Raw genomic sequence first — 27,932 nt, forward strand, 5'->3', positions numbered from 1 at the left:
GAGAACGTGTACAAACACAGAGGTACTGGTCGAAGCGAAAGCCACAGCTGCAGTACTAACACACCGATGTGCTTCAGTAATTTCGAGTCTCATCAGTATTCTCTCCTTCAGGGTGTTGGTTTTGGACAAAGGCGAGATAGCAGAATTCGACTCCCCCTCCAGTCTCATCGCTCAGAAGGGCGCCTTCTACAAAATGGCTAAGGACTCTGGGCTGGTGTGAAGCAGGGGTCTCCACCTCCATCCAACTGCTCATCGGAGCCCCTCTCAGCTCCTCTGGCTTCCTGTCATGGAGGTTCTCCAGTGAAAAAGTGTGACACGGGGATATAAAGTCGAGGAACTGTACGGATTGACAGTGTTTGACTCTTTCAGCAAAGCTAAAGATGGTGTGATCTGCTCCACCCAACTCTTCCGCCCTCATTTACACGCACCAACATTTGCTTCATGTCCCAAACAAGCCTGCTTCTACCTGTCAGCCTGAAGCTCCTGTATCCTCCCCAACCTCCCACGCTCTTCCACACTGCTGGTCCTGGACCAGGAGGTGGCCCGTATTGAACAGGTCACACATGCGGAAGTGTAGCTTGGGGGTGGGGGTGGGGGTGGGGGTGGGGTGCTGCCGCCCTCACTGGTTGGAATCAGTGAGGTCATTCAGTGCCAAATGCTGCCTTCTAATAGTTATTTAGAAACTCAGACTTTGAACATCTGAGGTCATTTCAGAAGAAGAAGCTGCTGGACGTGGACAGCATGGGTGTAGCAAAGATGACACAAGAATGTTGATACGTCTCAGCTCCACAAGAGAAGCTCCTCTCCTTCTCAGAAATGTTTTAATGCCACCGAGGAAGTCATTAAATACTTTTTTCACACTGAAGAGTACAGCAGACGTGTGCGCCCCCCCAGGGCTCCTCCAGTCTCTCATGATCAATGAGCACCAAGATGGATCAATACCAAGAGACCAGACGCAAGCTGGTGTCCTGACCCAAGGCCAGGTTTACTGGGGAACTCGCGTGCACGTGGCCTTCGGTCATTGTTGGGTGTATTTACATCCCAATAATGGGCATTATATGAGTTTACTGATCTCCAGTAGAGCACCATCGCAGTAGAATATTGTATTATACCAGGCTGTCGAATCGATATTGGTGGTAATGATGTGATGGCTGTCAGCTGAGGTCGGTGCGGCCAAAACGTTCTTGCTAAAAACGGGAGTCCGAGTCAGTCAAATGACCTGGAAGTCTTAGAAACAGCGTGCTAAGACTCGGTACGTGGTGTAGGAGTGAGACACGCCAACGTGGAGCAGGAGCCAGCGCAGTCACATGATTTCAGGAAAGGAGCGAGTGTTTTCATGAGAATGTTCTATCACCAGGGCCGATGGTTCCCGAGTGTGTGGGAGGACCAGCTGATTGGTCGGTGACATCAGTGAGGCTGGTGATGTCACAGACCCGGGCAGTGGAGCTTCATGGTGATGAATATGTGCTCCGTTTTAAACGCACAGACTGGAGGAATCCAGGCAGATTCCGTGTGACTGCTGCCTTCTGGAAGCACTAGTCGTTTATTTATGGTGCAGCAGCTTTAAGTCGATGTTACCAGCTCGTTCTTTGAGTAGAGGATGTTCTTGTGTTGCAAGCGCTTTGAAACTGAAGTATTCTGACAGTATAAACTCATGAAACTCTACAGGACTGAGTCATAATTTATATCAGCTTTATGTTTTCAGGGAAACTCGGTTCTGTTCTCCACCCGTCCTGTTTATTTTTTCTCTTTTTTTCAACAGTGCGTAGCCTTCTGTGGGTGCAGATATACAAAACACAGACACAGATTTTTTTTTCTTCATTCAAATCAGTGAGGTCATGAGGCACTGGGCGTGCACAAAACGGATATTTGAATCCTTTGTGATTCTTTATAAAAGTACAAATTGCATTTATGCTTTGCTCAATTTGTGCTGCCATTTACATTTTTGTGCCCCCAGTTTTAAGTTCTGATATGTTACACATGAACAAATGCCAAATGTCGTGCTTCAGCTTTGGCAACCATTTGCAGTTGAGTTTAGTGTTGGGTTTTTGTTTTTTAAATATATGAAAGTGCTGTATTTGTGTTTGTGGCTTTTATTGAATAAAGATGCATTCGTTTGAGTAACTGTTTGTGAGTAGAGATCCTGACGTGACTTTCAGAGAGAAAACACACAAGTGTGCTCTGATGATCGTGACCACAGAAACACACCAGTGTGTCTGTCTGGTGAAGAAAGTCTGAAACTGATTTTCCAGCCGGTATCCCCCGGCAACACCAGCCCATACATAGAAGCAGTTGGGTAAGTCATCTGTTTCTGATCTTACCAGCACCTCAGACACGATTGTATGAGTTTTATGTCCATTTGCGTGCGTGTGTGTGTGAGTGTGTGTGATTTGAGTGAGTAATTTCTGAGTTCAGGTTAAAGTTACAGTAAAGGTGTGAAGTGTGTGTTTGTGTGCGTGTATGCTTATTTGTGAAGTTTGTGTTCTCATGGACCCCTCCCCTCTAGAAACGGTAGCGGCATAAAGTGCATGTGCATTGTTATTATCTGTTAATTCTTTTTGAGAAATTGGCTTATTTCCACCTCCCTGATAGAGATCCTTCTCTCTGGGCTGCATGAGGGAGGGAGCTGAGACCAGCTGACTGCTAACTAGCTAACTGCTAACTAGCAGTCAGCTGGTCTCTTCCACAGCACAGAGGACAGAAAGGTGCCTGCCTCTTGTCTGGTTCTGGGGTTGATGGACGATAAGCAGATTTCCCAAATAGTCGGCATAAATTATGCTGCTAAAAGTATCCAGTTAGCATGTGGGAACATGAAGTCACAATTGTTTCACAATCAACTGAAATACAAAACGATCCAAATGGGTGCACTAGAAACAAAGACAAGACTGTCCTGAGATCAGTTACCTGTCGTGCTTGAGTCTAGCCTGCTATTGGATGCTCATGTTGTGTGAAGCTGCTGGCCGTGTGTGTGTGTGTGTGTGTGTGTGTGTGTGTGATGGTTGAATCATGTTGTCATTTAAAAGGCTGATGTTTTTTTGTTTGGTTTTGTACCTGCACATGAATGTAAAATACCTGGAAATGGGGGGGGGGGGGAGGTTTTATTTGTCATCACAAAACAAATATTCGTGTACACAGCTGGGTTTGGTTTTTTTTAATTTCACACAAAAAAAATGTGATGTCTTCGTACCGTGATGTCATGTTCTGTCTGTTTGTAACAAAGGTATGAACTGTCATCGAATGTGACACGAGTAGAACAATAAACTTGTGAGACTGTCTGATCTCTGTTTGTCCTCTTATGTTTGCTACGTTTGTTTCAGGGGAGTGAGATCAAGCGGCAAGGAAAACCCAACCTCCTTGTAGAGGTGCTGCTGAGGACCAGCGCTGATGAGATGGACACTGTCCTCCACGCCACTCAACGTGAAATAAAACAATCATTTCGAACAATAACAATTGTTTCAGATTGTTGTTTTCTTAAGTCCACCAGCCTTGTTGTTTTTTGGTTGTGTTTCCTTGTGAGTTGTGACGATGGCAACTGGAACCATCAGTAAGAAGCGAAGTGTTGCAATTATGAGGACAAGGCAAATGTCGCTGGTTTCTGTGGTGGGTTCACTGGTCTGCTCAGCGTTGTGATCAATGACAGAGTAATTTAACTACTTTTTAATTCTAAGGCCAATATTCCATTCATGTGATTTCAGACTAGTTGGAATAAATGAAGAGTTTTGGAGTTGGACAATTCACATAAATGGCCACTGTATTAGAAAAACAACTCGGCCTGCATGCGGCACCTCCAGAAACGAGAGGTTTTCAGGAGTCCTGTTCGTTGTTGCAGTGGATGAGACGGTTGACAAGGCGTGAGGAAATCATACTCTGGAAGAGCCATTTACATTGTTTTCATTTTATTTCACAATAAACATAGTATATAGTTGTATATTATAGTTGAATATGCAATTATCAAAGAGGGTACTTTGCTACAGTTCACCGTTTGAGTTCCACAGCATTTCTGCTTGACTGTGTTTGGGGAATCATTGTTCTTCAGCTGCAGATGACAATGAGAAATCTTTCATGTGCAGCAGTTGACAAGCTTTGTCCCCCACATTTCATTGAACTGGGATGGACATAATAGGGCCCACGTTACTCTCACGTCACTCCTTAAAACTTACCAACTCAAACTCATACCTCAGACTTGCCAACGCCACTTAAATGCTTCTTAGTGATTTTTTATAGTTATTATTTGTCTTCTGGATGACAGTTATTGACAAGTGATTTTAAATCACTCCGGTATAAATGTTGGTAAGACACAATTTCATCATAATTTTCTTTTATTCTCCCACAAGTCTCTAAAACGCTGACGGCGAATTTGAAGGCAGCAGGTAAAAAAAAAAAACTATGCTTCCCGTCATGCTTAGTGGTGCGGCTTGAGGGAAAGGAAAATGGCGTTGAATGATGGAATGGGGCTGCTGTTACGCCTTTAAAACGGCAAAAAGGCAGTCGATGTCGTATTTGTACTTGTTTAAAAAAAGTGACTCTAGCAAATGAAAGACGGAGGCTACAATCTCGAGACTACATCTCCCTGCTCTGAAGGTAACTCTTGCAAACAGCTCGTGTTGCTACATTTAGCAAGCTAGCCCCTGGAAGCTAAATTAGCTACCTAGCTACCCTGTGCCGAAACATCATTCCAGTGGCCACCTCTCAGAGGTCTGGTTTAAATTTGGAGCCGTGAACCAAAAAACCCGGGTTCGAGTAATCTACGCATATGCTTAGCTGGTTGTTAGTGGTGAAGATACGCCGTTAAAACTAACATTGGCAAAGATTAGCAGAGACACAACAACGTGTCGTGAAATTGTAAACACAGCGTTTATATTTTCTGTCTCATTAACAAGCGGTGGAAAGCGTTCAGGCAGTGAGTGAGCAAACAGTATAAACAAAGACATTTGTGGATGTATCTCCATAAAACTCACTACTGGAAATGCTAAACATTGTCAGTAGAACAGAGGAAAACAATGGCCTGGAACAGGACAGTGTGGCATGGTTGTCTTGGAGCACAGTGGCATCACTTGAGGACCGTGTTACACCCGTGTAACCTCCAGGTCGTGTGGGATTCCCTGCTGCAGCCTGGCGGACAGGGAGCAAGGAGATCTCGTTGTCTTCTTTTGAAAGGCTAGTCTCGTCTCCTTTGATCAGTCTGATCATGCAGCACCACCACACCCTGCATCGGTTGTGCTTGCTGTTTTTAATTGTTAGGTTAAAGGAAAGACCCGTGTTTCCTGGAGCACCAGTGTCCAAGCAGGTGCTAACCTAAAGGCTGCTCTTCTGCATTCAGGCTTTAGTTCATTCAGAAATGTAGTTTTACTCATCTTGTTTTGTAACCCTGCTGTCAAATGTTTCCACAGAGCAGCCTGACGAAATCCACATTTTCCATAAATATAATTAATAGAAGAGAATACAGGGACACATACATTTACTAAGTATACAAAACAATAGGGCTGAATAAAGAGAGTGATAAAATATCTAAATGCAGGTATTTTGACTTGTTATAATTTGTAATATTAGAGGGAATGTTACATTTTTAAGTCATTGGTCTCATTGTCAGAAACCTCATTTCAGACAGTTTTCAGGGGCTCTGTATCAAATCTGATTTGATACGAACATTTGTGCTTCACATTAAAAACAAAAGCAAAGGAAAACGAAAGCCAAACAAAATGGAATCAGAATGTGCTGCTTGCACAGAAACAAAGCTGTGTGAGCATCTAAACACACACACACGTACATTCAGTCGTGTGTGCTGGACAAGTGTGGCGTGTTTATTTGAGGACAAGTAAGGCTTAAAAGGGACATCTTTGCTTCATTGGGAGACAGTGTTCGGGCGAGTCTGACATCGGCAGACCCACTGCTGTGTGTTTTAGGGTCATAAATGAAAGCTACGTCGCCAGACTCAGACAGAGCTCTCGGCACATGAAGGTCTCCGTCTTGGTATTCTGACAGCGTGTCTGCTAAGCGCTGCGGAGCCTGACATTTAAGTGATTTGTGGGCGAGGAGGAGAATTTTCAGTTAAATGGTGAAGCAACAGGTAAGCGGTGTTGGTGTCAAAGAACTGTGGTCTGATGTGTTTGTCCGCGATAGACCTCGTGGCTGAGTTTGGGGTAGGTTGTAGTCCAACGGTTTTTTTTGGGAGACCCTTGAACAAAGACTTCCGGTACTCTAGTCTGCTCATGACAAAGGTGAGAAATGGCACCCTTGACCTGTTCACTTGCTGTAAGAATCTGGGCTCCAGCTACTCACAGGAGAGCTCTCTGTAAGCTTCAGTGCCCACAACTAAAATCTCAGTACTTCTCAGTATCGATCTTTATCAAACAAATGTTTTCAGTCTGTCAGGCACGATGAGTAGGCAAGACCTCGCAGCAGCACCACAGTGTTCCATTTCAAACTCTATTTTGACGTCCACTTATTTTATAACAGAAGTTGTGCTATCCTGTCGTTTAAAAATTGTGGTTGTATTTTGATTAATTGCGCGGCCTTCACATAAAGCATGGACAGACAGACCTTATGAGACTGTTTGATTGCGTTTGTGCTTTTTGATGGTTCAAGAAGACTCCGTCTTTAATTGACAGTCATGACTTTCTGCTCGCTATTTCTACCCTCAGACTAACTGACATCTTAGTGAGTGCTCCGGAGGAGTGGTTCAACAGGCAGACATCTCAAATTGGTTGTGTCCAATGATGGCAGCTTGTTTTACACCGTACAACTCTCACAATCCAAAGGTTTACCGAGCTTTACTTTTGCCTCAGTTGCCTCAACATTTCCAGTAAGATGAGGACTTAATGTCTCTCGTTCTCTCCTCTAGGTTGGGTCCCTGGTTCCGTTCTTTCAGTGTGGCCTTGACCTTTGCTTCCAAGCTCCCGGTCCCATTTCTGACCTCTGTACGACCAGCTGTCCTGGCCCATGGATTTGACTCAAGCATCTGGCTTCAAAAGAAGGCCTGCTGCCTCCTCTTCACCTGCTGGCATGAGGGAGATTGCCAGGAGCCCCCCTCCACCTCCCCGCTCACCCTCCTTGTCTCAGTCATCTCCTTCATCTGATCCTTCTTCGCCCTTGTCTACATCCTCCTCTGTCTGTGCCAACTTGTCAGTTTGTCAGAACCATGTTAAAAGTCAGACTCGGGGGACAGAGGTGGCCAGGGTGTCCTCCACGTCTGTCTCTAGGGCAATGTCATCTCTCTCCACACCTATATCCAATACCTCTTCCGCAAATTCATTCCCTCACACTTTAGCACAGCCCGATGTTGATTCTGAAGACGAAGGAAGGACAAGGGAAATGTATGATCCTTTTCATCCAACTGAGGGAGACAAGGAAGGGAGGATAGATGATGAGGAAGCAGAGAAATATGACCCCTTTGACCCCACTGGTTCCCCAGCATCAGATGACGATGCCATGAGTGGCAAAGGGAGGGGTGAGACTGACAATGCCGACAGAGAAAATGATGAAGAGAAAGAGGAAGAGCCTCCTGATTCCACTAACATCTTCTCTGACCTACCGAGCCCTACTCTGACCCCCCAGCTTCCCATTAGGAGGAGAGTTGAGTGTAGCAAAAGCAAAGTTCGAGATCATAGGGAGAGCGCTCACTCTGACCACTCAGAGATTGAGGAGGGAGAGATAGTTGGGGCTGCTGACAGAGATGGAAGCAATAAGAGACCAGCTGGAGAAAATCTGGCCTTAAATTCTCCGACCATCTCCTTCTTTGACTCAAAGCCAGAGCGCATCCTTCGGGTGCTGGACGGGGATGGCTTTGTGTCCGTGTGTGCAGATGGCAACTGGGAAGTGGACAGGGAGCCAGAGGATGAGCCGGTGGTTGGAGTGGAGGATCTGAGAAGGAAGCTAGTCAGCAGGCGTAAGGAAAGATATCTCTCCTTTCCTGCCTCTTCCCCCCTCTCTTCTCACTCACCGCCTGCTCCATGTCATCCTGCAGCTTCTCCACCCTCTTCCCCGCTTGCATCACCTGAAGAGCAAGGCAACAAAAATCGCAAGTCCTCCAAGACTACAAAGGACCAGGATAGACAGAAAAGCAAGGATGGGAAGACTAGGGAGAAAGATGAGAGAAGAAAGAAGAGAAGGAAGGACAAAGAGGGAGGTCGAGAGAGAAGCAAAGAAAAAGAGCAAGGGCACAAGAGCAGTAAAGAGGGTAAAGGTAGAAGGAGCAGCAGGAGTAGTAGTCAGAAGAGGAAAAAAAGACGACACACCAGCCCAGAGGCCTCACTGTCCCATAACTCTTCCAGAAGAAGGGGCCACACAAGACGCTCATTCTCAAGTTTATCTGAGGAGCGACCGAGAGAGCGAGAAAGAGATAGAGACAGGGATAGAGGTAGGGATCGGGACAGAGAAAGCGGAAGAGAGCGAGACAGGCATAGAGAGAGAGATCGCACGAGTAGCCGAAGGAGAGATGAAAGGGATAGAGGTTCGAGCTCTCGAAAGGATGAAAGGGAAAGGAAGGGAAGACAGCGTTCAAGCAGTAGAGAGAGGGACATTTCAAAGAGGTCCAGAAGAAGCAGAGAAAAAAGAGAGGATGAAAGAGACCGGCAGCATGAGAGGGAACGTCGCCGGGATGGTCGTCCTGTCGTACCTCCATCTATTCAAGACCTCAATGGTTCTGACCTTTTTGCCATCAAGCGAACAATCACAGTCACCACCACCACAACCACCACCACGGTTCCGGGCTCTCCAAGACTTGGCCAGGCCTCCCCATGTCACCCTACACAGGATTCTGACAAGCCCCACAAGAGGAAGAAGAAGAGAAAATGGCGCTCAGCTGGAGAGGATGAGGACAGAGGAAGTTGTCATAGCCGATCACAGTCACCATCACCGCTGAGATATCACAGCTATGAATCAGATCGATATTCAGATAAACTGGAGATAGACATGTTGTCATTGGATGGTGAAGCTTTGGACTCAGACTATCCATCTTTGGAAGATACACCTCCTCCTGCCTTGCCTCCCGAACCCCCTGCCCCCAGCCCCAAAGCTAAAACCACCCCCAAGACTGGACGACATCGGCCGAAAAAGAAAAGTCGCACATTGAAGAAAATGGGCCAGTCAGAATCCTCCTCCTCCTCTTCTAATAGAACTAAGAGCAAATGTCTCTCCTCACTGTCAGTGTCTTCGGACTCTGCTCCTGTCTCATCAGGCCTCCCTTCGGCAAAACGGACCAGAAAGATAGGAAAAGACAAAGAGTGGGACAAAAGTGGTAGAAAAGATTTGAGTCGCTCTGGCAAATCCAAAAAAGAGAGTGGCAGTAGCCGGAAAGGCAAACTCCAGTCCAAAGTTTCTGTTTTGGTGCGTGAGGGTGTGAGCAGTACTACGGGGGCTTCAGTGGGCTCTGGAAAGCTGGGTATGGACCTCCTGGGACCAGGCGGTACAGGAGGGGGTGCTGGAGGTGCTGTGGTGGGTGGCTCAATTGCAGTAGTCTTCTGCAGAGACAATGAGAGCAGGTCCCCTTTCCTCAAACCTTGTTCTGAGCCACTGTCAGTGGGGGTCCGTAGTAAAGATCTGGCTGGCATGAGCAAGAGAAACAGCCTGGCTGCACCACCCTCCTCCTTAAGCAGTCCTGCGGGACTGAAATCCAAAAAAACAAAGCCTGGCTCCATCACATCCACCTCTTCCTCTGCCTCGTCTCCCTCATCCTCTCTGGCAACCAAGCGGCGCCGTCGCCTGGCCAAGAAGACCAGGGAGAAAGGTGGAGGCACAGGGCTGACACCTGGGGACAGCAGTCAAACAACAGCCACATCCGAGAGCTGGGGTGGAGCCTCCTTAGAGGGTCTGTCAGCTGTTGGAGATGGGAGCAAATCAGCCAGTCCACACTCTGGCCAAGCTGGCCCTGCACCATGTTCTTCTTCGTCCTCTTCCTCATCCTCATCTTCCTTTACCAGTGTTCTCCCACCTTCCTCCCCACCACCCCGTACGCCTCCACCCTCAATGGCTCCTTTGCGGGACACCAGGGAGTCCTCACCAGACTCTCAGACAGTGGACAGTAGCTGCAAGACTCCAGAGCCCTCTTTTCTTGTTGAGGACTGTCCAGCTCAGATCAGCCCCACACTCCCACCCTCCAGTCCATCCAGCCTGTCCATCCCACAGGGATCTGGCCTCAGCATCGCCTTGACTACACCCACAGCAAAACCCCCTCCTCCCGATGAGGCACCCAAATCTCTGTCCTCACCTCCTTTCTCATCCTCTTCAGTTGGGTGTGGTCTCACTACCCTTTCACTACCTCTGTCTTCATCAGACCCCTCCTCCTCCTCGGTGTCCTCTTCGTCTGCTAGTAAGCCGCCCCCTCCGCCTCCTCCCCCCCCACTAGCAGCTCCTACCCTCCCCTGGAGTCTGCAGACTGGAGTGGACTGCACAACTGGAGGAGTCCTTGCATGTGAGTCTTTACTAATTTTCAGAAGTCTGCCCTGTTGTTACAAACCATTCACACCTTGATGTGTCATATAAATGACTTCACCATAGATAAAGATTAGGACTGGTATTTTTTGACATGAGCCCTGTATTCGCATGCATTTGGATTAAAAGGATTGATTGGGACACAAATAATTTGAATCACTCAGGTATTTAGTTAGAAGACTGACTGCTCCAGAAAACCAGTTGCTAGTATGCCGGCAACGACCTGCGTTAGCGTCCGCCCACCACAGCTTGTTTTTACCGCTCACAGGCTCAGAGAGTCACTCCCAGCGTCTGACAGCACCAGTGAAAGAATGCCTCCAGAGACAACCGTACGAGTAACATGTACCTGCCGTGGAGCTCTGAAAAGTCTCTTACTTACTCGATGGATCACTTCTCATGTGTCCCTCTGGTCTTGGCTGTCACTTCCAGTTTATTTTGGGTCATGAAAGAATGTCCTAAGCATGGCGGTGCTGATGACACAGGCTGCTGTAGTGTCTGAGTACTCATCACTGCTGGACTCATGCAAATCACTGCATAACATTGAGCCTCATTCATGAAATTCATACACAAATGTTTTCTTCCTCACTGTAGTACTTTAATTAGTCTTAATAGCTGATATCGTGTACTACTTGAAACGTTCAAGCCTTATCAGATAACGGAGATACTCTTAAGCTGCCAGGAGCCTGGACCTACAACTGGCCCTCAGGCTTTGCCTCCTGTCTGGAAGAATAAAGAGGGTTCAAGTTATTGTTTTTAGTGTATAAGAACATTTTTGTGTGGAATAAGATTTCCTGAAGAAGGCCCACTCTACCTCTGTGGGCATGGGACCACAGCATCAGCTTAACCAAGCCCTGCTGGTGAGGCTGGTCCAGACATCTTCATCCAGTTCTCCCAGTCTCTCCACTCTGCTTAAATAAATACAGGCGACTGTCACAGTGAAATCCCTCATTCACGTTCAAATTCATCAATAACGCCAAGCCTGTCGGTAGTAAAAAGCTTGTCACAGCAGCAGTTTTCCGCCTGTCAAACATAGCATTTTCACTCAATAAGAGAGCCATTTATTTCATCCCATGGATCGTTAGGGTTAGATTTGAATTTGTGCCCACATTCAGCACTAGAAAAGAGTATTTCTCCGGGACATAAATCTGCTCATAGTTCTGGCCAGAGGAGACGGCTGTTGTGCGTCTCTGTAGTGGTCAAATGTGTGGTGCACGAAAAACAAGCCGTTCGTCCTCCATCGTCTGACTCAACAGGATGTCAGTATCGTCAGCGTCGAATGTGCAAGCGCCTCCTTCAGCTCTGGGGTGTGAAATGCTCTGCTGCTTCACTCTCACGTGTATTTCAACAGTAGGCACTCACTCACGAGTCAGTCAATCAGTAAACCCCTGGCACCTCCCGGGGCTGCTCTCCTCCTCCTCCTCCTCCTCCTCCTCCTCTGGGCCTGACCAGAAAAGAGAGCGATCAAGAGACAGATATGAACATGTTGCTGTTCCCACAGCTCAGCAGTACTGCAGTCGTCAGTCCTGTAGTCTTTTCTGCTTGTTCCCATCTTCCTAGTAAAGATTTGAGGATACTGACAAAGACACTAAATTGATTAATTTTAAAAGCAGACTCCCTCAATATATTACAAGTTGCATTCTGTATGGTCTTGCATGATGTTATTTTTTTTATGAGGTACTGTAAATACATGTCCCTGAACCTTCAGTAATAGTCTCTATCATTCGTCCTCTCAGTAACTGCTCTGCTCTTCAAAATGGAGGAAGCGAATATCGCCAGCAGAGCAAAAGCCCAAGAGTTCATCCAAGCAACCAGCCAGGTGAGACTGATTGACTGCCTCTCCTTCACTGGCCCTCCTCCTCCTCCTCCTCCTCCTCCGACCTTCATGAATTCACTCTTCCTATGTTTTTCATGTTCTTGCTGTTCACGCCATTTCAGTTCCAGTCAAAGTAAGTTCAGTAAGATCTGAGGCTGACCATTCCTCAAGTAACCGCTCTGTACTGTCATCAGTTGTATTTTTCATAGCCAGTATCCATCTGGATTTTTATTGTATTTGCACTGTTTTTAATCTCATTTTCATCTGTTTTTTTTAAACTAAGGAATGTTGAACCTCACTCCTAGAGGCACTGATCAAAGTTAACACTTACGATACTTCAGTGTAAGCGTGACAAGAAATCTTAAGTACTTTTCAAGCTGCATTTTGTGTACTATTGCAATACTCTTAAGTATGAAGGATGAACACAAACTCTGTTGAGAGGAGGCCAAAGCACCAGCCCGCAAATTACCTTCACTCAATCTATATGGAGGCATGAAAGCGCATCACGTCCTCCTGTAACTTCTGGGTCTGTTTGTCTTCGGCCCCAAATTGAACCCGTGTGGGCTGAAGCTGCAGCGCTCTGACATCGGCTTGAATTTGGGAAACAGTTGAGAGCAGCTGCTGAATTTACAACAAGTCAACAGAAAATTCTGCTCACGCTCACGATACTGCACTCCACTGCTATTTTGACAACAGCGTTCATGACATCCTACATGAAAAACCAACGTAAAGCACCTCGCTGTCTACTTGCAGTTAGAACAGAGTCAGACAGCTTTAAAAGGGGTGAACTGGGTTGGAAAAGTGTGTCTTACCCAAGCGTGGTGTTAATGCTGATAGTTGTGAGGGTTGGGTTGAAAATATGCAGTACCCCCATCTCAGTTCTGTTGTTGAAGAGAATTCATGGTTTGAAATGAGGCTGAACAATTGGTAAAAGAAAAAAAAGCTAATTATGATGAGTTGGCTGGTATTAAAAAATGTTTAATTACTTGTTCAGGCCTACATAGATGTTTTCATCTGGCAGTAAAATGTGCTGTAACTGCTCGTCCCTCCTGCAGTGGTCCAGCTGTGCAGCAGAGCCGCTAGACAGGGGTGTCAAACTGATCCAGTAGAGGGCCGTGTGGCTGCAGGTTTTCATTCCGACCAAGGAAAAGCAACACCTGATTCTGCTTAAATCAATCAAACTGTGTCCTCACAGCTCATTGGTTGGATCAGGTGGCCACACGGCCCTCTACTGGATCAGTTTGACACCCCTGTGGTAGGAGGTGGAGTTCATGTGGTGTTGCTGCCTCTCAAACATGAGTTTTTAACTCTGCTCTCATCACTTGCTTTGTTTTATGTCTGTAATCCAGATCCTTTCCCAGGCAAACCAGAGTCAGTCCCAGCAGCACGCCCCCCCTGCTTCAGCTGCCGCCTCCTCTTCCTCCGCCTCCTCACAGATTCCTCCACCCCCCTCTCTCCCTCCGCCTCCCGGACTGAGCCCAGCACAGTTCATCCTCCAAAACTCGCTACCATTGGTGGGTTGCACCAAAACACCACCCTCTCACCTGCACCCCTCCATAGGTGGTGGATGTGCTCAGACTCCGCCTCCCATCATGCCTGTGGGGCTGTCGGGAGTGACGGGGAGCTCTGGGGACAGCGGCTGGGACAATGAGAGCAAAGACCCTGATAAGGTAAAGTTTGCTGTCCCAGGGTTGCGAGGTTAATTGAGAGCATCTAAACGAGGATGCAGGGTTGTTGAACGTCTCCATTACGTGAGCAGTGCAATCCATAAAACCCTTTTCTAGAATTACTTTTCATGGCCGGCTATGGAACTTTACAATACTTTCATGTTACTGACTAAACTACTTCAATACTGTGAATACCTGAAGTGTAAATGTCCAAGTTGCAGTATATGTCTTAAGCTGTGAAACTCCTTTTGAGTGGAAAAATTCCAGCATGCTGAAACATGAAACATTCATATTAAACATTGTCAGACAGTGTCAGAGTGTCTGAAAATGCCAAGGAGCTAAAAACTAGACTCAGAGTTCACAACATAATGTGTATGTTTATGTTACTGAAGTAGTAAGGCACGGGAAATTAGAAATAAAGAATAGAGCTGTGCAGGAATGAGTCCCAAAATCAGAAATAAGTTTGCATTGTTGAAAGTCTGGTTCCTTCGTCTCAAAGCTGCTGAGGTTTTGGTTTTAATGGCTGAAATAAAGTTCACACGAACCGAAGATATTTCCATATTTTGCTCTACCTGCTTCAGCGTAAACGCAGCGCTAGGGAAGCTCCTATGTATCTTTTGAGACCAGTGGATGGCAAGACTACAGAGTTTGCCACAGACATGAAGTGTCTTCATGTGTCCTTGGTGTAGTTGGTTTTTGGCCTCATAGTAGCTTTGTATTTCTTACTACTCCATACACACATTACCATACACTTCAAATATCATGAAGGCAGTCTCCATGTTTGAAGAGGATCTTCCAGGGAAAAAAGAAAAACTCGTGTTGTCACTGATTTATTTTCGCCAATTACCCAAAATCCACTGTAGAAATTCAGTTTGCTTTTGGTCAAGGAAAACCATGGTGGCCTTCAAAAGTATGTACATATATTTATGATGTAATTGAATGTACCTTGTTGTGATATTCTTTTTAATATTCAGTACTTCCTTCTGTATGTGCTCAAAAAAGATATGCAGACATGGATTATTATTGTATCAGTAATTGAATGTGTGTGTGTCTCGTGAACTGCCCAGTACCTGAAGAAGCTGCACACGCAGGAGCGGGCCGTGGAGGAGGTGAAGCTCGCTATCAAACCCTACTATCAGCGCAAAGACATCAACAAGGACGAATACAAAGATATCCTCAGGAAAGCTGTGCACAAGGTCAGACTGCATGTCCAGGGACACACATTGCTCAGGAAAGACGAGTGTGTGTGTGTGTGTGTGTGTGTGTGTGTGTGTGTGTGTGTGTGTGTGTGTGTGTGTGTGTGTGTGTTTGTGATCATCATTGCTGTCATTATGGAAAACAGTGTACATTTCTGGAATACTTAAGAACAGGTCATTTTGACCGGTGAAGGGACGTTGCTACCAGTTCCTGCAGTTAATGAGTTAGAAAGTCCCACAAACTGAAGTGATGTCGTTGGTGAAACAGGCTGTTGAATCCCGCTGTGTCCTTGTCTCAGATCTGCCACAGCCGCACAGGGGAGATCAACCCAGTCAAAGTCAGCAACCTCGTCAAGCTGTACGTCCAGCGCTACAAGTACTTCCGGAAACATGGACGCAAAATGGATGAGGAAGAGAGGGAGGACAGAGAGCAGGGAATGCTGCATTCCTCCTCCTGATAGGACACTTACTCCCACCCCCCCCTCTTTAAACCGCCTTCTGTTCATGATGCGGATGATCCGCTTTTAATTTCGGCTCATGTTTTTATTGCTGTCATTAGACATCGTTGTCTACACTTTCATGTGATCTGGAGATCTCTCCCTTCATCCATGTGATCTCAGTGTAAATATGTCATAGAACATAGAAATTGTATCATGTATGTATCATGTAAGATGCAGGAGGTGGATGTTTGATCCGATGAAGTCCAGTACTACAACCTTGCAGCACTGCTACCTTTGTGAAGCTCTTACTATTTAGTTTTTGTTGACTGTCCATTAGAAGCTTCACAGTGGTGGTGCAAATTGCAGGGCTGTTTTTTCACTAGTGTTGGATTCGGTTTCCATGCTATCTCGTCTGTCTCATAAACAGTATATCAAAAACCACCCCCAGGGGAGGGGTTATGTCCAGTTGTTGGACTGGAAGGACACTACGTCACACATCCCTCCTTCTGTCTGTCTTTGTGTGTTTGCAGACCGTATGCAAGCTGAAGTTGCCAGTGACTTGGACAGCTGACTGGTGATGGTTCAAATACAGTTGACACTCTCACTTCTGGGATCCTGCCGTCTGTGTTTTGTGTGCATGTGTTACTGAACTTGAGAATGTTGCTGAATCACTTTATAAATTGACAAACCATGTATGTAAAGGTTGCTCAGAAATCACTGCAAAATAGAATTAACCTATTTATTATTGACTATTTGTTTGACGTGTCCTGCCACAGGTGTGCAGGACTAACCTTGTAACCATCACTGGCATGAAACACTTTTGCGGTTGTCACCAGCTCAGTGTTACATGTTGTAAATGATTATATAAACAGACGTAAGTTTAATTTTATAAGTGCATATTTCCCAAAAAGAAATATTCGGCTTGAGTTACATGTGACAACTTAATGTAAAGTTGTAAAAATGTAAACCTGAAGGGCCCCTAAGATGCAGACAATTATTTACTTATCCAAATTGTACTTGAATTAAGTTTTCAGATCTATAATGGCTGTACCCTGCACAAAGGGGAAGTTTACCCTGAAGGAGTTCGGTTTAACGAAACGTCGTGGTTCAGAATAAAACCACCTTTCACAAAGGCTTTATTTTAAGACAATAGCAGAACCCTTCGCGGTAAACTCCCGTTTGCCTGTGGGTTGGGCCTGCAGAGTGTCGTAAGACAGTTTACCTTTACGACGAGTGTCGCTGTTTTACGGCATCCCGCCATTTTATTTGAGGACTAAGGCTCACGCACACATTAGTTGCAACGGCTTCTGGACGGTTGGAGTGAGCTGTGTAACGGATCTTCTGTCCTTTTAATCCCGAATACCGCTTTCCCGTAGACCTGTACATACTGCCGGAATCTCCCTGTAGTCCATGGTCTAACTTCTGCGGAGACATTGGAGGAGTGAAGGTAAGAATGTTAATCTCGTCTCCTTGTTAGCATTGTTAGCTTGGTGACTAGAGCGAGGGACCCAGGCTTCTCTCAACTCCTCAAGCTAGTCCAACCCGTTTAGACCCCTCAGACGCATTGGAAACATTTTCTTTGTAATTTTTGTCCATCGACGTTCTCGACGTTAGCTTATCCGACGCTGAGGCGGCGAAATACGTTCAAGTCGGCACGTGCTGGCAAGGAAGAAGCCAGCCAAGATAACAATTAGCTCATCAAGCTAGCATGCTCCGTTCCCGTCTTTATGTTGGCCTTGTGGTGATGGTTGCTGTCTGTGGCTTGTCGCTCGTACGAACATTTAAATATTTCTACCTTCGTCAGGTGAACAATGACGCAGTTTTTGCCTCCGAACCTGTTGGCCCTCTTCGCTCCGCGGGACCCCATTCCTTTCCTTCCTCAGTTGGAGAAACTGCCGCACGAGAAACACCACAACCAACCTTACAGTGGTATCGCCCCGTTCATCAGGCACTTCGAGGTGAGAAACCAGTATTTGGTGCTTGGGCTCATACACACATACATTTATTGAGCAATGAAGTAACTTGTAGTTCATGTGCTCTTCTTTCGTGACCAGGACCCCAGAGATGCCCCTCCACCAACAAGGGCAGAAACTCGCGAGGAGCGGCTGGAGAGAAAGGTGAGCTGAAATTCTATAAAGGGTCTGGTTGATGGAAACCGGTGAGAATGAAGGTTCTGACTGAGGTTGCTGCACTAGTGGAGCAAGGCAGCTCAGACTGGCTGTTCATCTGTTCATCATCAACTTGTGTTTGCAGAGGCGAGAGAAGATTGAGAGGAGGCAAGCAGTGGTGGAGACAGAGCTGAAGCTTTGTAAGTTGGCCTGACATGCTACAGGCTTTGCTCTCTGTAAATGATTTGTGATGCTAACTAATCCTGTTCTCCTGCCTGCGTCATGTCAGGGGACCCCCACAATGACCCCAATGCACAAGGGGACGCCTTCAAGACATTGTTTGTTGCACGAGTGGTATGTTACAGTCTCACATCCATTTCTACCTAAACATAGAATGGTGTTCTTATAGCACCAGGTATGTAAATGTAACTTCATGTACATTCTAAATGTTTTTGCCTTTGTTGTTGTAGAACTATGATACTACAGAGTCCAAGCTTCGCCGAGAGTTTGAGGTCTATGGCCCCATCAAACGGGTATGTTGCTGTTGTTCACTCGACCTATTCACGTACTGAAGTTATGTTTAATTCACTGTGTGGGGAAAAAGGCAATTTAAGGTAAATGAATGGACTACTAATTTTTGAAACGTCTAAAAGTCACAACCTGAATAGCAGATGAGCAAAAAAACATGAGCTATCTAATTGGGTATAATGTAATATGATGGTGATAAACATACAGTGGAGGTTTGAAGCCGTAAACCGTTTCAAGAGAGTAATATGTGGTAAAGATACAGTAGACATCATTTTACTGGAAGAAGTTCTTGCATGCTCATCTGCTCGACCCAAGTCCAATGGGAGATTTGAGCAGGGTACAAGATAATCTGGCCAACCAAAGTTTGGGAAAACCCCATTGTCTGATGGTTCTAAAGATCATCTTGGCAGTTGCTCCTGTGGTGTGTTGTGATCTTACCCTGCCCAGAGACGTTCAGGGCCGCCCCAACTTGAAATTGGAAATATTAAATATATTCAGTGTGTGTGTGTGTCACTAAGCCCAGCACATTGTGGAATGGAACAGCTAATGCAGACATGGCGATGATGATAAACATGGAGCATAAAGTTGATGGAGGACCAGTTGATTTTGTGGCTAGTAAATGTAGCAGCAACATGTTTGTACAACGTGTCCTGAAAAACATGCCACAATCAAACTGTGCTGCTTGTCGTCCGCCATGTTTGTTTCTTTCAGTTGAAGTTTGAGAGTTGAGGCTGGTTGGTGGAGGTGTATTGTTTTGGTCATCTCCTTGCGCACCACTCACACTAAGAACTGAACTGTTAAAGCATCATTATTTGTTGTTACATGTGGAGTCTTGACAATTTCATATCTGCTAAGATTTAAAATCTTGTTTCTCAGGCTTTAGGTTTTGCTTCATCTAATAACCATGTCACTGTTGTGTCCAAGAGGCAAAAGGGGAAACAAAAATTGTTAGATGTGATGTGGGACTTGGACAATTCGGCATCAGTTTGTGAATGCCCAATGTGCATTTAAATGTTAATGCACAGAGTGTGGCTCTCATGCTCCTTTCTTAATCAACTACCCACATGACCAGTTTATTCTGCCCTCTTTCAAACTGGTAAGAATAACCTGACAAGATAGTTACTGATTTCATCATCTGAAACTGCCTTTGACACAGAAAACTCATCAGCTTTGCTTGGCAAAGATGGACTTTGGAGGGGCTCCAAGGAAACTTGAATCAGATCCTTTTAGATTGGAATATTATCCAACTAGTGTGTGGTGACACTGATGAATGTGTGCACACACACACACACCCACAGCTGATGCAGCATGCCACATCCCACAACCAACCAATGTCTCCCTTGTCATTTCTTCTAGATCTACATAGTGTACAACAAGAGGACCGGGAAGCCTCGAGGCTATGCATTCATCGAGTATGAGCATGAACGTGATATGCACTGTGAGTACAAATATAGCACACTGAGCCCCGTTCATTGTTTGTGATCACATGTTCATGAAGACTGATCTCTGAAACATGCAGAGTGGTCCTTAAGTTGGACTCTGATGACGTGGGTATTTTGTTAGTGGGTTAGAAACTTTGTCCAATATGTTGGGAAGCTGAATATAACAAATGTAACAAACCTACGTTTATGGAATCAGGTGAATCAAAACTTCTGAAAACCACGAGTTCTACAAATTGCATGAAGACAAAGTCTGGTGGCTGTGTGATGTCTGTGTGTCTGTCTGTTGCGTGTTATCAGTTGACTAATGGTTTGGTTGAGGAGGGGGACTGCTTCTTTCAATGGGACATCATGGGAAAGTGGGAGGACCCAGAGGTAGAGCTGTGCCTCATCTGTGAACCTGAACGTCTTTGCCTGTCAAAGGGCACATTGTCTCTTAACTGTTAGGTGTTGTAGCTCTGTGGAAGAGCAGCTCTCCTGGTTGGACTATAATGGTAAGCACAAGGTTAGACTAGCCACTCAGCACTGAATGGGGTATTTACCAGAAATGTGTCATGGACTGTGTGGGAACCCACCTTTTTGTATGACTTCTGAGTGAGTTGAGTTTGTATTGGTGGTCTTCAACCCTGGTCATGCTGAGATTACTTTGACTTCACCACACTAGTAAATATTTTACTTTGGTTGTGATACCACCGCAAATGAAGCAGCGTTGTCTGATTGAGACAACTGAATGGTGTCATTGAGGGCTGGTGTTAAGAGTGCTGCAGCCGGTACTCTGGAATATTTAACCATGTGTTCACAAGGTCTGTGTCGAGCGGTAGGTGTGTCCAAGTTTTGAAACAACGCAACTTTACCACTAGGTGTTGCACTGCAGCTAGCTGGAGAGTGGAGGAGTTCTGGGGGGGGGGGCGGGCAGTTATTGTAGACCTCCTTTCACACCAGTCACGAAGGGTTCCACAGATCATGGTCCTCATAACCTCCTAACAAGCCTCTTCCCTGTCAGCAGCCCAGAGTGGCAGGCTAACACCAACACTGCAGCAACACACCCTGAGACTTCACAAGGATCCTGCGTAGCTCCTAACAACTTTTCAGAGCAATCGTTTTGCTTTCAGCAGCGTTTTTAATCACTTTTGTTTCAACCAGTTTGCATGGACTCAGACCAGTTTGACGGCTTGACAGGACTGGTAGAACACAAAGCTCTTATGTCCCCCGTTCTTAAACATGTTTGCAGACAGTTTCCCTCACATCCACAAGTAAGCTTGTGGACATGGACAGAAGATTTTGTGGTATGTGGAGCAGAACTGGACTGAAAGGATAAAAACAGATGGCTGTTTAATGCCCACCGATTACCCACTGGAATCAAATCTGGTGCTGAACGGTTTAAACAGTAGCCTCTTGACCGAAATCCCACCCCAGACACCTTAACAGGTGACTGACTTACTGGATTAAATGATACTCATCCAAGACTGTAAACATCAGTTCAGTAAATAACTTCAGTGGCTTTGCTCTGCAATCACAACACATTTCCAGGTGCAGGGATGTCTACGCAGACCTTTGTGTGCATTGTCTGACTACGTCTGTCACCCAGACCCTTGCGGACAGAGCGTAACACTGGCCTCCCACTGACACCATTCTGGTAGAGAGGCAGTAGGGCCCTATGAAATCTGTATACGTGACTTCACGGAGGTCTGTTTTTAAGATCGAAGTGAAGTTCACCAAATTTGGTGAGAAAATTCTCAAAATTTCATCATTGGTTAAAATTAATGTGTAAAATGAATTTGCCTCTACAGTGGTCGGGCAATCCTACAGTGGTTGCCACTATATTGTGAACTTGCTATGTATTTACACTGGCATCATGCAGGGAAGAATATGATGTCTGATGTCAAAATGCAGGGTGAAAAATGATAGTGAAGTCCCTCCCTTTATTGCTTGTCATGAAATTAGATCATATCTACGTTAATTTGACAGTCTGTGCTACATTCAGACAGCTTTCGCTCCAGTTGAATTTGCTTTCCGAGTTAGGCTTTTTGAGCAATTCTTTCTGTTGGCTTTTGTTTGCTCTCACAGTAACGAATCTCAAGTTAAAGCTTCTCGTTATCAGTCGGGCCTCAGCTGCGGAACATGATTCTGTCCAGGGTCCATATTGCAGAAATCATAGGGCCCTACAGTGGTATCAGCTCTTCAAGACCAGAGTTGCTGCATCACAGCTATGTAGTCACAGCAGGGGGTGGACTGATGGGGGATGTGGGGTTAAACAGTATATTAACTGTGTGTTGTTCTCATTGCCACTGCAGCCGCCAATCTGTGATGGCTATTGGCCAGAGCTGGCTGGCAGATGATGATGGTTATGATACATCTACACCCTACTACCACAGCTCAGTGTATGGTTGGTATAATGGGTTTGTATGATGGGTAAGATTTCTTTCCACCCTCCATTTCCTACATAGGGAAGAGGAGCTACGTTCAATGGGAAAAGCGTCTTTCTTAGCAAGCACTGAAGAGCTTTCTGTGCACATACTTGGATTGTTTTGGCTTTGACCATTGAACGCACCCCTGAACACTAGCCTATCAAATGTTGCCCAATGATTCTGCCCTTTATGTTAAAGCCACATCAGGTTTCTTAGGGATCATGTGCTTCAGTAGCAACAACTTTGCTTTACGGACTGACAGGAGGTCAGTGAACAAGTAGGAGAAATCCAGGCGCATTACACAGCTGTAGGCACCACTACGTTCTTGGGGAGTTTGAGTAACACTTTGCATCCTGACAGGTCTTTGTGTCAGATTTACAGAACATAATAGCAACACAGTTTTTAATATTTCCTCACGTGCCATGTGTACATGTAGGCATCATAATATAAAGATATAATACCCTTTTTTCCAGTAAGAATAAGAATTAAACATCATTTTAGTGACTCTTTCAACCAAAAACTGAAACCAAAGTAGCTTCGCTCATGTTTAGTCTGGGCTTGTGGCGATATTCCATGACGACTAAGGTTCGAATTGCCTCTCTTGGGGCTTCAGTTTGGCCACAATAGGAGAATTCTGCTGGTGTCGTACCACTGTGAATGTACATTTTGGCATCTTTTACACAAAAGGTTTAAATCTCAAATCAAAAGCCTTTATTGTGATTGTACAGCATACAATGAAATTGGAGTGCAACTCCCTAGGTGTCATTTTTCAAACGACGTGCAACAAATATATACATACATACATACACACACACACGGGGTTCTGGGTATAAAAAAAGAGATAGTGTTTGTCTCCACAATTGCAGCGAAATATCAAAGGTGAAACACAGTGGTGTGAATTCAAAATTGCACATGAAGGAGATGGAACAGTTATTGCTCTTGAATGTAAGCAACAATTGTTGCACACTATTTGTTGTTCATGAATGATCAATATGGTCGGTGCAGTAGTGAGGTAGGTGGTCTTGCTTTGACTGGGTAAGAGCAGCAATCTGCCAGCCTCATGTTAAGCTGTTGAGGCCTTGGGCTGGTAGCGCTCTCTGCTGCTGGTCACTTAGTGGCTAAGTTCGCTGTCTCGGCCCGCAGGACCCAATATCTTTGACATCATCGCGTGTTTAATCAGACGTCTGAGCCTTCTCCACACCTTAACCTGGTTGGCTCACACATGGCTGTTTTATCAGCCACTTCACCACCACTTCACCATATTAAACGGCCAAATCTGAGTTGGCAGGGTTAAAACAAAGCCACACCATCGAGTTTCCCAGGCAAATTGTTTTTTGTGAAATTAGCTCGCTAAAAGAATGTTGCTGTGTTCTCCCAGCAGTACAAGTACTTTTAAAACTATCGGAGCCGTGTGGCGTGAGAGCAGATGAGGTGTTCAGTGATGGTCTAGATGTGAGCGATCAAAACAAGTGTCTGAGCTGGCTTTAATAGAAAAGGCAGATGAATTTTATTGGTAAAATTGCTAAAAGGACTATTCATACATGAATTTTTCACTACATAACTGAAGTAGTTCAGTGGGCCTCAGTTTCCTTTTTATAACCGTATAAAATTGGATACAAAAGAAAGATGGCCCTCTAACTGTATCACATGACATGCCAGAAAAGTTCTGGCATTGGATGCTCTAGACCACTCCAGAAGGAAGACATTTCAGCTTCTACCAGACATGTCAGTGGTAGGAACATGACCTCAGTTAACCCAGTTAGTGGCCTCATCACTTGGTTGGGGTTGTGATTAGGCCACTCCTGTCAGGAAAGCTGCCCTGTTTTGTTTTTGTTTTTGTTTTGTTCTTTTCTTTTTTCTTTGTTTTTGCCATTTATTTGTTTTTATTTTCCTTCTGTTAGTCAGTTTTAGTAGGACTGGCGGGGGGTTGGTAAGGCCCCGTCATTGGATGGGATGTTGTCATCCTTAGTGACCACAGGAAGTGGAGGGGTTCTGGTAAGGCCCCCGGTAGAGGTGTTGTGACAGTATGTGTGTTCTGGTGCTGAGGGGTTGTGGTAAGGCCCTGCGAGTGAGCAGAGAGACTTTCAGGAGGGTTTGTAGTAAGATGTTCAATTGTAGACCCTGAAAACGGAATGCTGTAACACTGGGTTTTGGTAAGGCCCTCCCCTTGGACGTGACAGTTGTACCAAGTGATCATCACCTCCTCAGACCAGTGTAGCAGCCAGGATGAGCCGTCTGGATCTCGACAAGTTCCTCTATTGTACAAGATGGATCAAAAGACTTGTGTGTGGTATAATGGAACGAGGTGTGCGACTGTCTGATTGCTGTAAAAATGTCAAATGTTGGAGAATACTTGTTCATTACTGTTGGTTGCTTCCATCATGTCACTCTTGCGGCAAGAAGATGGTGAGGTGGTAAAAGGTTACAGCCGACGAGTCACTACAAAATAGACTAGAGTCAAAGGACCGTAGCTGAGGGTGCTGCACTGTTCATGTTTACAGTGTCAGTTTGACACAAGAGGTTTTCAAACTATGAGGTGGACCTCCCCAGGAGGCTCCAGTCTCAGGGGAGGTCACTGAACATTGGTGATCCTGTAGAGCCGTCTGTGTGGGATTTACTTACAGATCTTATTGGACATCCAATAGTTGTGGGGTAAATTTTTTCTTCTTTGCAAAATGGCTCAAAAGGGATCAGATACCATAAAGGTCCTATACAGGTATCATGAAAGGGAACTTTAGGAGGAGGGTTGGGGCTATGCCGAGCTTCGTCGAGTGGGAGGTCTACCATGTCAGACTTTGAAAACCCCTGTCAGATAATTTAGGTCAGGCCATAATCATATCTGGGAGCCTTTTGTCTGCCTAACCCACTGGTATGCGCGAGTCCACTTCCTCCTAGACTTGTATTCAACCTTTTGGAAGAGAAAGATCTAAAGCAACTGTCAGGAGTGTCGACTGTTACTGCGATGAAGGAAAACGTAGCAGGTGGTGCGGCGACCGGCATCATAGAAACAGAGAATCTGTTCTGTCCGGTGTAATGAACGCAGTACGTCACCCCACATCTGTGCTTTCACCGACGAACTACAGTCAACTGCGGATTCATTCATTTAGCAAACATCAGAGTGATGGCTCATGTTCTGCGGACAGCAGTTCATTGAGTATAGATAATTGTTTGAGATTATTCTGTAGACAACCCAGACAGTTTATAACAGCTGCAGTAAAGCGGCCCTTTCAAGCTACGTAGTAAAGAACTGAAAGCTGGGTATTACAATTACGCCGTGAAGTGTAGCGTATCGATCATTCATCTGGTGGAAGGAAGTCTACTCCCATTATCCCTCGGCTTTTACCCAGAGAGCAGCCCTCTCGGCTTCACCTGCTCCTGGTCAGTATGATAATGCACTGTTTGTTTCCTTGGCCACATTGATGCTGTCATACAGGAGTAGATCATCTCTGTCTTCCCTCTCCCCGTTCCTCTTCTCCAGCTGCCTACAAGCATGCAGATGGAAAGAAGATTGATGGCAGACGAGTGTTGGTGGACGTGGAGCGAGGACGCACGGTCAAAGGATGGCACCCTCGAAGGCTAGGTCAGCTGCTCCTTAGTTAGGGTCGGAGGACTCCATAGAGTCATCAAGAACCTTGAAAAGTTTTGAATCTGAAAATAGACATTTTCAGGCCTGGAGATGGACAGAAATGCATGATTTGAATGTGGTTCTGCTGCTGTTTTTCCTAACAGGTGGAGGACTAGGTGGCACTAGAAGAGGTGGCGCCGATGTCAACATCAAGCACTCTGGCCGTGACGATGCTTCACGATATGACGATCGCTCCCTGGGAGGGTGAGTTCTTACCATCAGCGCCTGTCTTTTTTATAAAATGGTGTACTTTGTTTGACGATCTTTTTATCCTGTCTACTCAGTGACAGAGATCGTGGAGAGCGAAGGGAGCGCAGCCGGGACCGTGAACGGGACAAGGATAGAGAACGCCGTAGGTCCCGATCACGTGAACGCCGTCGCCGTTCCCGCTCAAGGGACAGAGAAAGGGATAGGGACAGACAGATCGGAGGAGGGGAAGAGGCCAATGCTGGCGGCCGGCGTCGAGAGCGGGAGCGGGGCGGGGCAGCGGGAGGAGACAGCAGGAGTAGGGAAAGGAGTAGAGACCGTAAGAGAAGGAGCAGGAGCCGGGATCGCAAGAGAGAGAGGGAGAGAGCCAAGGGTGTGGAAGGAGAGGAGGTCAACCAGGGAGATGGTGCCCCTGAGGGTGGGGAGCGGATACTGAAGGAGGATCCTGAAGAAGAAGGGGGTGAGGGCATGGAGGAGCGCAGAGACAGGGACAGAGAAAGGGACAGGGACCGCAGGCGCAGCCACAGGGACAGGGACAGGCGCAGGGGAGATCGGGACAGAGAGAGGGAGCACAAGAGGGACAGGGGAGATAGAGAGAGGGGGGAGCGCAGAGAGGAGCGCCACAGTTCCCTACGAGATGAAATGGGCCCCCAGGATGACATCGGTAACGATGAAGAGGCAGGAGAAGCGCCCAACATAGAGGAGTACAGTCAGGACGGGATGATGGACCAGCAGTCGATGCCATCAGCAGACGGCTACGGCTCGAGTGAGAACGGCTACAAGATGGATCCACCGGGAGATGAGTACTGAGGTGGACCCTCGCCCCACACATCCCACTCACACATGGTTTCTTACTGTACTTTACCTTGGCCCTTAACTTCCAGCTTCGGCACGGCTACCAGGCATCTAGCTAGCTTGTTATTGTTTCACACTGATTCATATAACTGATTTGAGTTCATTAAGTGGCAGCTTTCCTGCTTTTGCCCAATAATCCGTGCCACTCGATGTGATCAGACCACCAGTGAGTCGCGTTCTTTCTGTTTCGCTTGACTTGGGCTGAGTGCTCTGAACTGTAAAGCTGTGTTGTCTTTTTATTTCCAGGCTCATTCAGTGGTAGATTCTGTGCTCAATTGGATAAATATACTCTCCAAATACTTTCTGCTCAATCTTTGTGAAATTGAAGGAAATGTAGCATTGTGTGACAATTGAGGATTGTTCTGTTTATTCATGATGGAATAAATTTTTTTACTTATATTTGGTCCGTCTGTAACTGAACTCCTGGGGTTCCACAAGGCAACGTTTGTTCTCCATTCTTCACCAGGGAGTATAAAAGAGTACTGGACATTCACTCTCACTGTTGAAATTATGATCATTTATTTTTGTCAAGTAATTGTAGCACTAAACTCAGTTTTTAGTGCAAAATGATTTTACCATGTATTAAAATGTGTCTTTGATATATCACGTCCACTGTGCTGCAGTACTTTATACTTGGTCTCATTGTTTTTGTAACATGAATGGAAAAAAGTGTGAACTCCACCAACGCAAACTCCAAATACAGAGCAAACGTAGAAACTTGAAGTGTCTCTTAGCAGCCTTATATAACAAAATGGATATAGTGGCGATCTCACTAAGTACTACACTACCCACAATCCTCAAGTGACAGCAACCTCTTGAGGCCAGCTGTTACCATGGAAGCGTTTACCACATAGCAGTGCACAGGATTTCCTTCTGAGTCTACAGGTTAGGTTGTTGATGTTTGGTCACAGCTACAAGTCGGCTAGCAACAAAAAAAAACGTCATATAGGCACAAAGTGTTAGCAACAAGGGTCGTGCGTTAGCTGCACTGCTTTATGGGGTTCGTAGTGCCTCCACTCTTACTTATGTACGCAGAGGACTTTTGTCTTCGGCTCTCACCAACTGGATTCATCTGCTCGCTGGTCTGACTGGTTCCAGTCTGAAATTTCCAATATGAAGTGTGATTCCTGCCAGTTAAGAGAACTCTTGCTCACTTCAACTCAAGGTCTTAAGTCCTGAGACCCGTTGTTGCCATGTGTCGTTGTGGGTTAACCTTCC

The 27,932-nt window shown here is 45.9% G+C and overlaps 3 protein-coding genes and 1 long non-coding RNA gene across 9 annotated transcripts in view; 3 read left to right on the forward strand and 1 right to left on the reverse strand.

Moving 5' to 3' along the window:
* Window positions 1–3,054, forward strand: part of abcc1 (ATP binding cassette subfamily C member 1 (ABCC1 blood group)) — a 28,758-nt gene extending 25,704 nt beyond the window's left edge. Inside the window, exon 31 of the mRNA XM_086185705.1 lies at window positions 112–3,054. Within this exon, the coding sequence (XP_086041831.1) occupies window positions 112–220 (109 nt within the window). The 3' untranslated portion in view covers window positions 221–3,054. The remainder of the gene's footprint in view (window positions 1–111) is intronic.
* A 1,333-nt stretch (window positions 3,055–4,387) lies between these two features.
* scaf1 (SR-related CTD-associated factor 1) lies at window positions 4,388–16,533 on the forward strand. 2 transcript variants are annotated; one of them, XM_086185706.1, is made up of 6 exons: window positions 4,388–4,581; window positions 6,842–10,408; window positions 12,162–12,244; window positions 13,591–13,911; window positions 14,976–15,104; window positions 15,404–16,533. In XM_086185706.1, the coding sequence occupies exons 2-6, from the start codon at window positions 6,940–6,942 to the stop codon at window positions 15,560–15,562; spliced, it is 4,161 nt and encodes a 1,386-aa protein (XP_086041832.1). In that variant the 5' UTR covers window positions 4,388–4,581; window positions 6,842–6,939; the 3' UTR covers window positions 15,563–16,533. The 2 variants fall into 2 exon arrangements, with proteins under 2 accessions (XP_086041832.1, XP_086041833.1); XM_086185707.1 differs by lacking the exon at window positions 4,388–4,581 and adding an exon at window positions 6,647–6,758.
* LOC147245686 (uncharacterized) lies at window positions 11,004–17,040 on the reverse strand. 5 transcript variants are annotated; one of them, XR_015110164.1, is made up of 5 exons: window positions 16,767–17,040; window positions 13,054–13,122; window positions 11,792–11,869; window positions 11,240–11,333; window positions 11,004–11,148 (listed from the first exon to the last, which is right to left on the reverse strand). It is a non-coding gene; the product is annotated as an uncharacterized LOC147245686 (long non-coding RNA). The 5 variants fall into 5 exon arrangements; XR_015110163.1 differs by lacking the exon at window positions 16,767–17,040 and adding an exon at window positions 13,228–13,343; XR_015110160.1 differs by lacking the exon at window positions 16,767–17,040 and having other exon boundaries at window positions 13,054–13,327.
* Window positions 16,794–27,320, forward strand: snrnp70 (small nuclear ribonucleoprotein 70 (U1)). The gene is made up of 10 exons (XM_086185708.1): window positions 16,794–16,991; window positions 17,349–17,502; window positions 17,599–17,661; window positions 17,798–17,852; window positions 17,942–18,006; window positions 18,123–18,185; window positions 19,537–19,618; window positions 25,506–25,607; window positions 25,757–25,856; window positions 25,937–27,320. The coding sequence occupies exons 2-10, from the start codon at window positions 17,356–17,358 to the stop codon at window positions 26,667–26,669; spliced, it is 1,410 nt and encodes a 469-aa protein (XP_086041834.1). The 5' UTR covers window positions 16,794–16,991; window positions 17,349–17,355; the 3' UTR covers window positions 26,670–27,320.
* Window positions 27,321–27,932: the final 612 nt, after the last annotated feature.

The sequence above is a fragment of the Aulostomus chinensis genome, chromosome 18 (genome assembly GCF_037954235.1).
Source record: "Aulostomus chinensis isolate RoL2024-O1b breed Wild chromosome 18, RoL_Achi_v1.0, whole genome shotgun sequence".
Lineage (NCBI taxonomy): Eukaryota > Metazoa > Chordata > Actinopteri > Syngnathiformes > Aulostomidae > Aulostomus > Aulostomus chinensis.

Coding starts and splice junctions, on each gene's coding strand:
- scaf1 (XM_086185706.1), top strand. CDS start 6,940: ATGGATTTGACTCAAGCATCTGGCTTCAAAAGAAGGCCTGCTGCCTCC. Junction 12,245..13,590: donor TCATCCAAGCAACCAGCCAG/GTGAGACTGATT, acceptor TCTGTAATCCAG/ATCCTTTCCCAGGCAAACCA. Junction 15,105..15,403: donor TCAGGAAAGCTGTGCACAAG/GTCAGACTGCAT, acceptor TCCTTGTCTCAG/ATCTGCCACAGCCGCACAGG.
- snrnp70 (XM_086185708.1), top strand. CDS start 17,356: ATGACGCAGTTTTTGCCTCCGAACCTGTTGGCCCTCTTCGCTCCGCGG. Junction 17,503..17,598: donor CGTTCATCAGGCACTTCGAG/GTGAGAAACCAG, acceptor TTTCGTGACCAG/GACCCCAGAGATGCCCCTCC. Junction 17,662..17,797: donor AGGAGCGGCTGGAGAGAAAG/GTGAGCTGAAAT, acceptor TTGTGTTTGCAG/AGGCGAGAGAAGATTGAGAG.